This window comes from Triturus cristatus, chromosome 6 (assembly GCF_964204655.1).
Source record: "Triturus cristatus chromosome 6, aTriCri1.1, whole genome shotgun sequence".
NCBI classification, from domain to species: Eukaryota; Metazoa; Chordata; class Amphibia; order Caudata; family Salamandridae; genus Triturus; species Triturus cristatus.
The window spans coordinates 500,311,360-500,326,493 of NC_140589.1; the positions used below are offsets into that span (position 1 = coordinate 500,311,360).

Genomic DNA, 15,134 nt, shown 5'->3' on the forward strand with positions numbered 1-15,134 from the left:
TGCCCATTTAAACGGATGAACACACTTCAAATTCAATGAGTGTGTCAGAAGTTTGATTGCGAGTAAATCTGCTCACCTGTAAAAGGCGGTAAACATACACAGACGCAAAAGTTGGTGAATATTCACAAACACTTTGCAGGTAGCTTCTCAGCCTAAAAACAACTAAGGATACTATCCTATCATGTGGTGCATTAGTCAAAGTACTTTTAGAGTGGTTTGGGTGTAGGTGGAGACGTTTCTATACAGGGAAAATATTTTCACTTTCGAGAAATAATAAAAAAGAAGGTTAATAATGCAGATACTTTTATGTGTTACATGGGCAAGGGTGGAAATGTGGACTAGCGATATTTCCATAAGTGGAAAACAAGAACGGGCACAAGGAAAATGAAGGACAGGTAGTAGACATAAAGGGGCAGAACAGATAATACGCTTGGTGATATAAAGTAAGATCAAATAACCTAGATAAGAAGGGGCCTAAAGTGACAGCACATGAAGAACAAACAGAGAAAGCGAAATTTACATTGGACATTAAATGGAAGCCAGCCGGGTTGGTGCAGAATTAAGAAAGCTGAAGAATGAAGTGGAAGAGAGATGCAAACACATACACAGAAGTTTTCTATTAACTGAAATTTGGTCCTTAATGATTTAGGTAAACCACCATAGAGCAAGAATGTAATTAAGACAAGGCAGAATTAGCATTGGCAGAAAAAGTTTTGAAATACTAAAGGCATTTAATGTTTAAGTTTATGGATATTGAAAAGAAGAAAACAACAGATCCAAACAACAGAAACGACTTGAGTATAGAAATACAAAAAAGAATTGAATATGACACTGAGATTACAAGGAGTAGGGTAGGTAGAAGTAGCTGAAAAGAAAGCACCTCAGTTTTACTGACGTCATGATTTAGATAGTGAGTGGCCAAGTAGGACTCAACAATCAATGGATGTGTTGACCCTCTTTCCTGGAGGGGAACAGAAAAGGATAAAAAGAAAAAATGATTTGACAATCTTCAGCGTAAAAGTGAGACTGGAGGCCATGAGCTGAAATGATTTAAAATAGACACAAGATGTACGGAGGAGAGATCATCAGGCCACGAACTGTGCCATACAGGAATCCATATAGTACTAAGTGACTACAAGACTCCTGAACTTCCTTTGAGACAGAGAGTAGACACTCAGAGAAGTAGGATGAGATCCAAGAAGAAGCAGAGCTCTTACTCCCTCTTGAGGAAAGAGATGAAAGAAGAACAGAGTATACCATCATATCAAGGGCAGCAGAAAGATTAAGAAGAATTAGGGTAGAAGATCGTTTGCTATGATATGAGTGAAGAAGAGAATTAGAGATAGAGGAGAGAAGGTTCAGTGGAAAATTCTGAGGGAAAACCTGATTGAATAGGAGAAAGGTGAATATTGAAGTAAAGAAAGAGCAAAATCTGAGACTACACATTATAAGATGTTAGAGATGCAGAGAAATTGCCCCGTAATTAGAAACATATTTTGGATTCAAACTCTGTGTTTTTAGGAGATAGATGTAGCAGTTTTAATTGAAAAATAAAGACACAAGAAGAGATAGATTAAAAAGAGAAATCCGATGAGGTAACTAAAGAGACGATACCAGTTTTGTCAACACAGTCAGTAAGCGATCAGAAGGAGCAGCTATAACTCTAGTCTTCTCCAAGGAGTCAACCTTTTAGATTCAGATACAGAAACGTTTGCAAACATTTGGGGACATATCAACAAGGCGGCGATAATAAATTATCGCCACTTTTGCGTCCGTTTTCAGACGAAAAGCGACGATAATTTTATCGCTTTGTCAGCAAGGTCACGCTATCGCATGAATCTTTGCCTTAGCGCCCTTTCCCGTAACGCCCACCTTTGCATCTCTAATGAGATGCAAAGTGGGCGTCCCAAAATAACTGAAGAAATGTCACTAGCCGAAATTTCTCCAATTATCAATGGGCACACTAACAAGCATAGCGATAAGAAAAGTAGCGCTAACCTTGGTTATCCCTACTTTCCTTACACCTGCTTTTCCTTTGACTACACAATGTTAGCCAATAGGTGGTGGATTATAGGGCTGAGACCACCCAGCCCTATCAACAAGGATATCGCCGTTTTCCATGGAACATCGCTGGAAAACCAGCGATCTTCCATGGAAAACATCGCTATCACAAGAATAATTATCGCCATTGCGCTATGCGTTGGTAATACAGCGCTACCATGGCGATAATTATCTGCGATAGACGGCGATAAAATTCCTCACGCTAAGGGCTGCCAGTGATAATTATCGCTGCCGCTTGTTGATATGCCCCTTGGAGACAGAACATGGGTCTAATGACGACCTTGATGTAGGCCTAGGAATAGTATTAGGAGGCTAGGGAACGGAAGAAAATGCATTTGAGTACTCCTGGGAGTTTTCAACTGTCACAAAGGCCCTCATTGTGATGCTTGTAGGACGAGCATCCAACCGACATTGTAATAGTATGGAGTCCAGCTGACCAGTAGTCGGCAGATCTACCCGCCTCATTACGATCCGACCGCAGTGAAGGCAGTCGGAAACATGTTTTTTTCAATTGTTGCATGTGTTGCGGCCTGGAAAAGAGCTGCAGCACAAGCCACAATTAAATAAGACATGTTTACAACATCCCTGCACAGTGTGCCCGGCACCACACAGTGCCTGGGACAGGGTGCATGGGTGTTTGGGGAGGGCACCATGTGCGCCCCCCCGGTCTACATGGTGGAGGCCCAGGAGGGACAGGGGCCTGCTTGGGGTCCCCAATGTCCCTTTCTGCCTGCCATTTCATGGTGGTTTCACTGCCATGAAGAGGCAGAGGGAAACGGGCATCATAATCCCTACGGCGGTGCCTGAGCAGGCACCACTCCTATTATAGGGATTACGGTCCCACCGCTAATCTGACAGGTGAAAAGCAACGGTTGTTCTCTCTACCCGATGCCTCCGATCGCCGGATCATAATCTGGCGGTTGGACCACTTCAGTAGTTTGTAAGGTGGTGGAGCGTTTGCTGGCCACAGAACAGGATGTGACCAAGCTTCAGGGGGAGGTTGCTGCCCTGCCGGCTGAACTAACTGACCTCTCGGCCAAAACAGCTGCACTGGAGAACAGAGCCGAGGACACGGATGGGTGATCCAGACAAGGCAATCTTAGGTGTGTCGACTTCCCAGAGTATGCAAAGGGACAGACCCCACAACTGTTTCTTGAATGCTGGGTTGCAGCAGCGATCCCCGTGGCCAAGCTGTCCCCCTTTTTTGTTTTTGAAAAGGCTCATCACGCCTTCGCACTGAGATCACCAACTGGGGCCTCCTCGCACACAATGATCGCAAAAACACTTATCTATAGAGCCATTCTGCATGCTGTACAGTAGGCAGGGGAACCCACATTTTCCAGAATACTCAAGAGAGGTGTAACAGATGTGGCTGACCTTTTGGGGAGTGAAATAAAAATTGAAGGCCATGGGACTTCATTCCATGCTCCTATACCCAGTGGAACCATGAACTCTCTATGTGAGACATTCAGTCAGGTAGCCTGTGAAGGTCCCGGTTGACTGATTTGTGACCTAGTCAGCAAATTCTGTAAGAGATTTGTTGATGAGAGTGGCTGAGTGGCATGTGGTGAGTAAACGGGGAAGGTCATTTCCCCCATAACTTTTAGTTTTTTGGGTAGGTGTTGGTTGTATGGTACTAAATGTGTGTGAGGGTGGTGATTACATGTGGAGACACGAGTTGAACGTAGTTTAGTGCGTTGGTAGAGTGTGTGTGTGATTGGTGTGCTCATGGGTGCGGGCTTGGGGGTGTGCTGTGATCGGAGGCAACTGCGGTGGTTGGCACTGGGCGCAGCTCCCCCCATGTTATTATTGAGACTGTGGGTTGCGTGTTGGCTGAGGGGTCTTTTGGGCCTAAGTGGTTATAATGTGATATTCATCCCAAACAGCTGTCGTACTTATGTTATCTTTTGTATAAAGGGTGACTACTGCTTTATATTAATACCTGTACCAAAGTAGAATGCGCTGCAATACCATGTTTTGCACTGTACTATTTTCAATAAAAACATTTTTTTTAAAACATAAGATAATGTATGTTTGCTTAATTTGTTTACATTGATTAACTTTGTTTATAACATCTAAATAAACACAGCCTTTAAAAAGCCCCAGGCCTGCATGCAGAGCAAGGGCAAAACGTGTTGACTTGCCCAATTTCTCATGAAAAAAATGAATATTGAGACTATTTTCACTTATTGACTATTGGAGAATAATCTTATTCATAAAACTCCTAGTATTGTCAAACTGACTACCCTATATATCTCAAACAGAGGCAAGAGTATGTATTTTTTCATTATGGGTAAAGGGAGAAAACCGTCCCTCTTCAGTGTGGTATAGGGAAATTAGTTTCACCAAACAATGTGAAGTTACGCTATGCAGTACTGTTCCCACATGTGAAATTATACACCTGGTACCCCAGGTATAAATTTCAGGTGTGAGTACTCCCGGAAAACCGAGACTGTTGAAGATTTCAAGGACTGATATAGAGGTTCTTTATGAATACCTTGGAAGCGGGTAAGTTACTCTATGCAAAAGGAGTAAATGGAGACATTTTCTGAGTTTTCCCTTTCCTTTTGTGAGGTAGGCAGAGAAGTTTTCCCTATAAAGTGCAGATAGTGGCTAACAAGCATGATACTTTGTAATGCAACATACATATCATCACTGAATACTGCCTGTCCTATCGCATATGAAACAATATCCTTATTAATAATAACTTTGTGTATCCTGACTTCAGTTTGAAATTTGATAATTGATTGTTAGGGCAAAACCCATATCAGGAAGTTGGGCACAAAAGTATTGGTAAGGGCATTGAATACTTACATTTTAGGTCTCCACTACAAACAACCTTAGCCATCTGCAGTAGGATCTTTTCATTTTATATGCAATACATATGGTGCTGGAACAATTTTCAGAATGGGGGTTCGTCCATCAATCTTACATCACTGATGTCATAGGGATTGTGAAAAAAATCCACGTATTACACAACATGTAGCACATGAGCCATGTTGATTCAGCAGAAGCGTGGTAAGCTTGTGTCGGTAGTTGGTGGCGCAATTTGGAGGATACTTGAAAAAAATATTACTGAAGCATGGTGTGGTAGCACACTATCATTTACAGACAGCACATTTTTCATTGAAATGGTCGCTACATTTGCACTGACATGCAGGTTTATTGATAAAACTATATAGCACACACATGATAAATAGAGGGCGCATATTTGTTTTAATCCCATGAAAAGCTTTTCTTTTATCACACTTCAGATTTACAAGAAAAATGTGCAGACTTTGTGCTTTCCCAGGTACTAATATATTTGTACAGTTTATTTACAGGTATTTTACATTTTGTACGTTGGAAACAAATGAACTTCCTACAGCTTTTTCGTTCCCTGCACCCCAGCTAGGCTGTTGCACATTAAAGGATCTTCTCACTTTGCAGACAGAGAAAGAAAAGTAAGCACAAATGCCACATTAATAAAATAAGCAGCAATTTGTCAGAGGACATACCCTGAAATTTAAACTCTGTCCATAAACTCGCAGCAAATGCAAAAAGATTAAAACAAATTTAAAGGCATCTTTATTGCTCATTCACCCTCTGAACTCCAGCAACCACAGCACCCCTCCTTCAAGTGCCTATGGATATATGCAGATTGTACTTTTGGTCATCTCCTTGATCACAAGTGGATGGCTTGGTTGTCTGTCTCACTTTCGTGCTCCTGATTTAATGACTTTCATGCTCATTCTTGTCTTTGTCCTGCCCAGGAACAAAACGGGCTCACACTGTTATGACCGGATGATGTATCCTCCTACTGCTGACATTAGAAACGATCTCCCAAATTCCCATCGTACACTCACTACAGAGAGACATTTTTTAGATGGCGAGAGCTTGTTTAGGTTTCCCAATTTTCTTTGTCTAACATTGTACCAATCATTGTTTTAGAGCTTACCGACCACTCACACAGGTTCATTTTTCGGGAGCGGGTCACACATAGCCTGCCCACGCCTGTAAAACTGATGTGCCTGTGCTGTTTCATTCACAGTGCAGAGTGTCAATCAACCTGCTATGTAAATGAAGGACAGGTCAACAAATTCAGGGCGTGGGCTGCATGCCTGCGTAAACCACAGACCCATAATTGTGTGCAGGCTGGTGCTTGCATCTGTCTGTACACTGCTCAAAACTCATCCACCAGCTCCCCACCTGCCCACCTGAGATTTTACCTGGCAGGAAAAATAAATGCTGTGGATTTGGACGTTGCTCCAAGAACCAAAACAGTGGTCCAGCCATATCCACTCTCCTTTGCCTCCGAGCTATTGGTCTCTTCTCCCAGACGAGGATGAGCAGTGGCCACATAAGATTTTAAATAAGAAACCATCACAAGTTAGGCATGCTGAATGAGGCGGTATCCGTAATGCACACCTAATGCTCCGGCGGGTAAGATTGGAGTTAGTAAGGTGCACATTTGATTGACCTTCTCCGGACTCTGCTCAGGACTGCTGTTCACTTACATTTTTGATAATATTTAGAGCTGATCCTGCATATGAAAAGTAGCGTTGTCTTTTGCCACTGATACCTAACTGTAATACAGTGACTGCTGGCATCTACGGGGAGGGAGGTGCAAATGCCATTTTGCCAAAGACAGAGCAGAAAAACACAACCTACAGCAAGGTTCAAAGAACTGATGTTTGAATACCTCTGCATCTCCTCGTATTGTGAGGTAGGGTCTGTTCTAGAGTGGTGAGCGGACACTCATCACAAACGGGGTGGAAATTATTACAAATGCATTATATTCTGTGGTATTTGTCATAAGGTGAGTCAGTAGAAACAAAAAGTCAATGGTTGTGTGGCACACTGAAATTCCTAAATTGTAATCAAAATTATAATCAAAATTATGTTAGGTAAGATGCAAGTAGGTATCTCCCTTTGACCTTAGGGCATGTTTGTAAAGATTTCAATTGCGCTGTTTAAGCCATAAACAACGTCAGTTTGCACTCCAGACGGCTGACAAACCCTTTCACTTATTCTCTCAAATCTTTCAAAACAATGTTAGAATTTTTCTTTGAAAATCTTCTTTTTATTATATTCGGTATCACAGTGTTGCATCACACTTGTGAATTAATCTTCAATCATTCTTCTTCAAGAGGGAATTTTTCATCTGTCACTTTTCATAGGAACATGCTCAATTCATTTGGAATACATTCCCATACATTCCCGATGCATTTCGGGACAAAGCCCTTCTTCAGGGGTTCATTGGGCGTAACATGGATGGAAAGAAATATTGCCTTTCAGCGGGAAATGGTATAGACCAAAGCTCGTTTTTACTATAAAATCAGTGCCTTCGGTGGTCATATCACTGAAAATACAAGATTTGAAAAAAGTATTATTGTCTACGGGTGCTCTTAGAAGACAGTTTCTATGGATTGGAATCTACAGAATGCTTAAGTGATTCTTGTATTTTACTGACCTCTGCTGGTCGTTTTCTATCAAGAAAGTTAAATAGAGGCAGTTGCCAGAAAAATTTAAAAAAGAAAGTCTCTCAACAGAAAGCAATTCTGGTATTTTACTGACCTCTACTGGTAGTTTTCTATCAAGGCAGTTAAATAGGGGCAGTTGAACAAGCAGAAAGCAACTATGGTTTTTACTGACCTCTACTGGTCGTTTTCTATCAAGACAGTTAAATAGAGGAAGTTGAACAGAAAAAAAAGTCCCTAAGCGGAAGCAGACAAGTCCTAGGGCTGATCTCCAAAGCCCACAATGTACATACCCATATAAGTATATACTAAAGTATATACAAGAGGTCTTGAATGCTTGACCTAAAAAAAACACAGTTGCCACTGTGTAGTTATAGTTAGGACCTACTACAATAGGATATGGAATTTTTGGTTTGCTCATCACTTCATGAAACTTTTATCTGTAAATGTTTGCCATCTCAACTCTCTCCTTGAAAGTTTAGGGGCGATCCGTCAAGGCGGACTGAAAAAAGGGGGTCCCAAAATGCAATTTCCCCATGCAATTGCCTTAGGGAATTTTAGCCAATACTACAACTAAAACGGTTGAACAGAATCACATCAAATTTGGCAGAAAGTTAAATCATTCTCTCGAATGTGTGGTTTTTGCAATGTGGTTCAGTAGTGTTTGAGAAAATATGGTTAAAAATGATAGCTATCTGGATGGGTGGGCTTGCAGGAGTCCCACAGGTATGCAATTTCAAATAATAGAGCAATTTGATTTTTTTGCCCCCATTGGATGCCTCTCTCCTGTGGGAAATAGGCTACTGTGATTCCTGTGGGGGCTCATGCTCTGACTGGCTGGCCTCAACATGCAGATAACTGTTGTGGCCTCCATTAGAGGACTCAGGGACTCCGTCCCAGTGTCCTGAATATGTGAAGGCAGAACAGAGAAGGGGGAAGGGTAGAGGTATCCTGACCCCCTGGCACTTTTAGGTGGGTCATAGAAGGATCCCTCTTAGGGTTGAGTGCTGTGCAATTTATTTCTAAAAGTTTTATCGATCCTGCTGGAGTCCTGCAAGAGTATATCAGGTTGTGCTATCTCCCGCAAGAGTCCCACAAGTTTTTATGAGTACTAGAAATTCAGTACATTCACACAAATATTTTTAACAAGCAGTTTGTAAAGAGATTAGTGCTTGGCTGCCCCCTACTGTGGATGACTGGAGAAGCCTATTACACAGGCCCATCACCCCGGAAAGTGTTCTGCCCAGAGAGGCCAGTTCCTCGCAACACACCCCAGTATTTATGCCCATGACATCTGGGAAGTAATCTGACAAGAGAGGCTTACACCCTGCTATGTACACCTATCACCCTGAGAAGCCTACTGACCAGAGAGACCACTTCCTCGCCACACCCTACTATGCACGCCCCTCATCCTGGGAAGTGGTCTTAAAGGAGTGGCCAATCCCTCTACCTTAATACATAATCCTGTCTCCCTGTTAAACGGTCTGACTGGAGAGACATATCCCTTGTCACACTGAACTACGCACAACCGTCACCCTAACAAGTGGTCTGACTAGAGAGGCCATTCCCTTGCCACGCCATACTACGTGTGCCTGTTGTCTCTGAGAAGCGATCTGACCAGAGATGTCAATCCCTCGTCACTCCCAATGAACATACCAATCATGCTGGAACTCAGTGTGCCCGGAGAGGCAAGACCCTCGCGACACCCTATTTAGCATGCACGTGACCCTGAGAAGTGTTCTGCTCAGAAAAACAAGTCCCTTGCAACATCGTACTATGTGTGCTTGTGGCCCTGGGAAGAGGTCTGCCCGGTGAGATCAGTCCCTTTCCATATACTACTACAGACACCTGTCACCCTTGGACGGCTTGTAACAGGAGAGGCTACATCGCAACATCATACTTTACACACCTGTAGCCCTGAGAGGCAGTGATAGTGGAGAGGCTTGACATTCACCACACTCCTGAGGTTAAAGTGACTTCATAGTTAGGGTTGGTTATAATATTTGACTTTACATTTAAAACAAGCTGAGAGGTTCACTGAATAATCAAAGGAAAAGGTGACTTTATAGTTAGGTGAAAATGTCAGTTAGAACTTTATATTTTAAACTCAAGAAAACTATGAAATTCACTTGTTATAGCTAACTGATGTAACAAAACCTCAACTCCCTCACCATGCACTGCTTATTATCTCACATATTACATAACTCACAACATTTTCTACGACATTGATAATATCAATGCGGCATCTGAAATTACATTACATTACTATGCATAGTGAGGGAGCAAGTTATAGTTACTTTAGTTAAGTATGACTGATGACATTCACAGTTTTTGAGGTTTAAATGTAACATTTTAATTGACATTTTCATTTCATATAACATCACTTTAACCTTTCGTTTTCTCAGTGAATTTCTACATATATATATATATATAATATATATATAATATATATATATGCATTTATTATATATATAATATATTTATATTAATATTCATAAATATATACATGATATGCATGTGTGTGTACATATGCATACACACACACACACACACACATGCATGTTTGGCATATATATTAAATATATATGTAAATATACATACATATTCACATAAATACAGTTATACTTAAAATGTGAAGCAACTGTATAGGCTCATGTATTGACTCAAGATATCAGAACTTTAGAGTGAAAGGAACTGGGAAATATTGTGCATGGCATGGTGCGGTACAAAACAAGGGTTTCATTTGTGATACAAGATTTTTCAAAACTGTTATCATTTATCGTTCCTGCTGTATCACACTGTCTTAACCATATGTACATTTTTTTCTAGTGCCCACCAGATGAAAGCTTTAGGAGCACTGCATCATCGTCTGTGCCTGCTCTTGTAAACAAAATGTACGCCTACCTCTCTGCAGACCAGGAACCTAGAGAAAAATGTCAGTGCCTGCCAAACAAGGTAAGCAGGAGACAAGACTCAGTCTCCCCTTTTAATATTGGGCAGGAACCCGGTGAGGCTCACAGATTCTAAATTAACATTCCGCACGGTATTCTGCCTTGTATACCAAATATAGTAAAGAAAGTTTTCATGAAGATTGTTGAAGCAATATCCATTCATTGCTCATGTCTCAAAATACTCTTATCATGTGGCTAGTGGGCCTATATTTGGCATAATAATACTCCTGTCCTGTTTATCTACAAACCCCACCAATGTCATTCAAATGCATTATACTAATATAATACTTTGGAGCTTGCAATTTCTGTATGAAAAGCTATAGCTAATTTACCTATTTGAGTGCAGTAGAGACATCTCTAATCACCTACAATAAAGAATGACTTAGCTGATCAATTGTAATAAGTTATTACAGTTGAGTTCCTTTGCCACAGGGCCTGCTACCAGAGAGAGCAGCCTGGGTGAACGGCAGGCCGCTGAGCATATCTAAAGCTTCAGTTCAAAGAAGTAAAACAGGGACTAGCTTTTCCTACGTTTTGATATTTCTTTTCTAAAAAGGAAAAGTGATAAAAAGGAAAGCTAGAATCTCTGTTTCTACTCACTCTGAGACACTGCTTTTCTTCAACCTGATTTTTCTTATCGAAAATTACTAACTGCTATTCTGTGTGTTTCATTTCGCAGTACAGATTTCTGCTTTTATTCTACTGAAAGTAATAAACCTTCAAGAGCAAAAATATATTGTCACTCACTTCAGAGTTCAATGTTCTTATAAAAGGACCCAGTCTTTGGCCTCATTACTCTCTATAGTCAGAGAACTCCTTTGTAACTTGCAATATTGTTTAAATGTATTTATACCATTTATGCCAAATAATTCTAGTCTTAGCCTAAGCACATAATATTATGAATGTAGTATGACAAACTGATGAAGTCTGTAGGTCTGTTGACAGGTATTAATTGTACCATTAGACCATAATATTTTCAGCTAGTAAAAACCCTGAGGTTTAAAACGTATGACTGCAAATGACTATTCTGAAAGTAGGCAGCATGATTCATTTACTTGATGGTATGCATGAGTTTATTCGAATGGAAGTAGGGACATAAAAATGATAAAAATTCTCAATTTTGGGTGTTCCACAGGGAGATCCAGGAGTTCCAGGTTTGGCAGGTTTACCGGGGCTTAAAGGGGACATGGGAGACAAGGTAAGCCACAGCTTCACATGTAACAGTGTTTTTGCAGAAGGTCTATGATAAAAGAATGAATTGACAGTTGCTCCTCAGGGTCGGAACATAGTAACAATGTTTGCTGCAAAATGTTGGGAAGGCCGTGGTGTATGCTTCCTAGGATTGTCTGAAATTATAATTTCCTGTTTTATTAAGAGAGTAGCCTAATGTGGAGGCTGCTGTATATGTTTTTAAAGGACCAGGGGTCCTTCACTCTTTGTCGACAGTTAAAGTCCTTGATTAGGAAAAATCCGGACTATGCATCTCTCTTTGCTTTATTGTGTTCTCATAAATGAAGCAGAAATACAGTTGTGAACTCTGAATAAGGCAATCTGTCTGAATCATCATAGAATGGGGATTCTTTGAGGAGTTAAAACATTTTGACATTAGAGGGTCTTTATGACAGATGATCCTTCTGTGGATTGTGCCACTTGCTCACTTTTCCTATTACGGCTTGTCCTGCGGCCCTTTACGGGCCCACAGCACAAGCCGCAGTAGAAAAAGGGAGGTTTACGACTGCCTGCATGGCGGTCATATTGTAATTGGGCTGTCAGGCCCGCCGACTCCTTGTAAGACAGTCTGGAGCCCAAAACTATGGCGGTCGGACACTCATCCAACCACCATTGTAATGAGGCCCTTAGTGTTAGAGTTTTTAAATTCCTTACAATAAATAATCCTTTAACTCCATTGTATATTGGTAGATAGAAGTATAGCAAGCAATATCAAGGCTAATAAACGGTGACTCTAAAAGGCGCATGGCCGGCGACCTTGCAATTAATTTTCTTTTAAAGAAACCAATTCAGAGGTGGCCATATAAGCTCAAACATGTATTGTTACTCATACATGTGCATCCATCCTGATGCATAACAATCGCTGTTAATTTACTTCCATAACATAGAGGACAACCATCTTATAACAGTAAAACAACATTTAAAAAATATCAAAAACAAGTGTGCAAGAAGGAAAGCAAGCTGCCAGACAACACTTTGCAGCTGTCAGGCAGTTATAAAAAAACAAAAAAATAAAAAGTAACATGGGGTGTGGAATTAGCATTCACATAGGGAGGGAGAAAGGGAACATCTGAAAGCAGGAGGAGTGTAAGAGAGCATGGGGAAAGCAGCGGAAAAAGCAAGTAGAGAAAGCAAGAAAACACTTACTCCTCTACGAAGTTCTAAATACAAAATCGAAAAAACTGAGATAGACAACAGAAACACTCAATAGTGAAATAGCTCTTCAATTACGTAAGACACACATCAGCCCAAAACAGTATTAGGGACCTGTCTAAAATTAGCACTACCAGTGCTCACTTTATGTAATACTGACACAAGTATGCAAAGTTCTGGAACTGATAAATGGCAAACTGAAGCGTGCTTTCCTCTAAATGCTGACTTTGAGCATAGAGTATTAAACCCTTTGGAATCTGAACTTTTCAACTGCACTCAACACAAATGTTTAAATCCCTACAGAATAAGGAAGTTTGGCTTTCCCCAAAACCCCAGAATCTAAAGTACAGTTGATAAGGAGACCAGCAACCATAGCATTCAGTACTGTCACTCAAAATTCAGGTATGATACAAATAAGCGGGAGAATTTACTTCCCTTAAACAAATCCTTCCAGAGTTGGGAGTTTCGTATATTGTCAGAAAATGACCGACGGAATGACAAGCGAGGGCAATGTTTGGTAAGTTGGAAGAGGTAGTAGGCTGTTGGGCAGTTACAGAGTTGACAAAGAAGTAAAGCAGGAGTTGAGGAATCTCCCAAGCAAACACTGATAGAAAGAGCATCAGGATAGGATTCTTGAAATAGGAGAGTCGAAAAGATAGCTAAGGGAGCTGTCTCTAGTAACACAGCAATGTGTCTGTCACGGAGGGGATTGGTGTGGTCAGATTGAGTAGAAAATTCCAAGTGGTGAAAGCCCTTCGAAAACTAACCAATCGTTTACAAGGCAGTTTTTAATATTTGTTCTCAGCTAAAGATTATGTCTTTTGGGAGGCGAGTAAAAACGACTCCTATCAGGGAAAAGTCAAACTATGTTCCTCGTCCTGTAGAAGCAAGTGACATGGATCAGACATATATTTAGTAACCAAACACAATCATATCAAATACCGCTTATGATGTCAAACCTGAGATTTTTCAGGAAACAAGCAACACAGATCAAATGTCCAAAAACCCATCTTTACTAATATATTTAATATCACTATCCAGCCGCGGCCCATGCAGGTAAGAGCGGTGGCGCCGGGTGGGGGGGATTCCGATAGGCGATGAGGAGGGAAAGTTATTTATTTATTTAATTTTCCCTCGTCACTGTCCATCAAAATCCCCCCTCACCCGGCCCTCCCGCCCGCGCACTCTTACATGCACGGGCCATGGCTGTCAATATCCAAACCTTGTGGAAATATATTTTCATTAAAGCTATTCACCACTGACAGAAATTCGGCTACTGGTTGATAACTGAGTTCCTGGTTCATCTCTGTAGTTTGGATGAATGAAAAGCTTTAATAGAGGGTGAAGGTTTTCATGTTGGTGGTCAGAAATGCAAGGGCCTACCTTCATCAGACGTCATAATCATTAGCATCTGTCAGTAAGCATCCCAAGCACGTCTTCTATATGGTACAGGGTCGAGATTGTAAATGTAAATTGTCACTTGTATAGCGCACTACTCACCCGCAAGGGTCTCAAGGCACTTGTACGAATACCGCTGTGGAACCCATCCTGGCTTTCCCTGTGAGGCGTCCACTCCTGGGCACCCCCAAGGTGGAGGCCAGGCATCCTTTAGCGTTGTGGGGGCCGTTGTGGAGATTAAGCAAGCTATTGCCCAGAGTTGCAGAGTGGGACTCCATGATTGGATTAGGCACCGAGAATTATCAGATCCGTGGAATTTTGAGCCCAAGACCCGCCGGGGCGGGAAATTGAACCCTGGTCCCGGGCCAGACCTCTGCATCAGGGTCTGCAGCTCTAACCATTGAGCCACACTTCTCCACTTTGAGTTTGAAGATTCATGGAAAATAATTTCTGGAAATATATGTATGAATGTTTGTGCCTCCGAAGACAAGGCTCAATAGACAGATGACTGTACAAGTCAAGAGTATTGTATTTCTGAAATGTGAACTTAAAGGTTTTACGTGTGCTTTCTCTCTTTGTCTCTTCTGCATTTATTTTCCACTTTCTAAAATTTCATTAAAAATGACCGCTGTAAAGTACTGTTAGCTTTCGTCCTGAGCTAGATTGTGTTTGTTTTGGACTCATATTTAGAATTCTCTAAGAATTGTAGTTAAACCTGGTTTCAACTGCTACAAGTAATTCTGAATGGCAATGTTTATTCTTTGCAGCTTGTATGTTTGATGAATCTTTATTAACTTGAAAAAGCATATGGCATGTTGACTTGAACTACTGTTACCTACAGCATAAAGGACTTGGAAGGCTTGTCCGTTACTGATTGATTTTC

At 41.2% G+C, this 15,134-nt stretch overlaps 1 protein-coding gene across 2 annotated transcripts in view; it reads left to right on the plus strand.

Annotated features, from left to right (window-relative positions):
* COL19A1 (collagen type XIX alpha 1 chain) overlaps positions 1-15,134 on the plus strand; it is a 2,198,704-nt gene that overhangs the window by 452,517 nt on the left and 1,731,053 nt on the right. For both annotated transcript variants that reach the window (XM_085610910.1, XM_085610909.1), the window contains exons 8-9: positions 10,350-10,475; positions 11,607-11,669. In XM_085610910.1, coding sequence (XP_085467036.1) covers positions 10,350-10,475; positions 11,607-11,669 — 189 coding nt within the window. The remainder of the gene's footprint in view (positions 1-10,349; positions 10,476-11,606; positions 11,670-15,134) is intronic.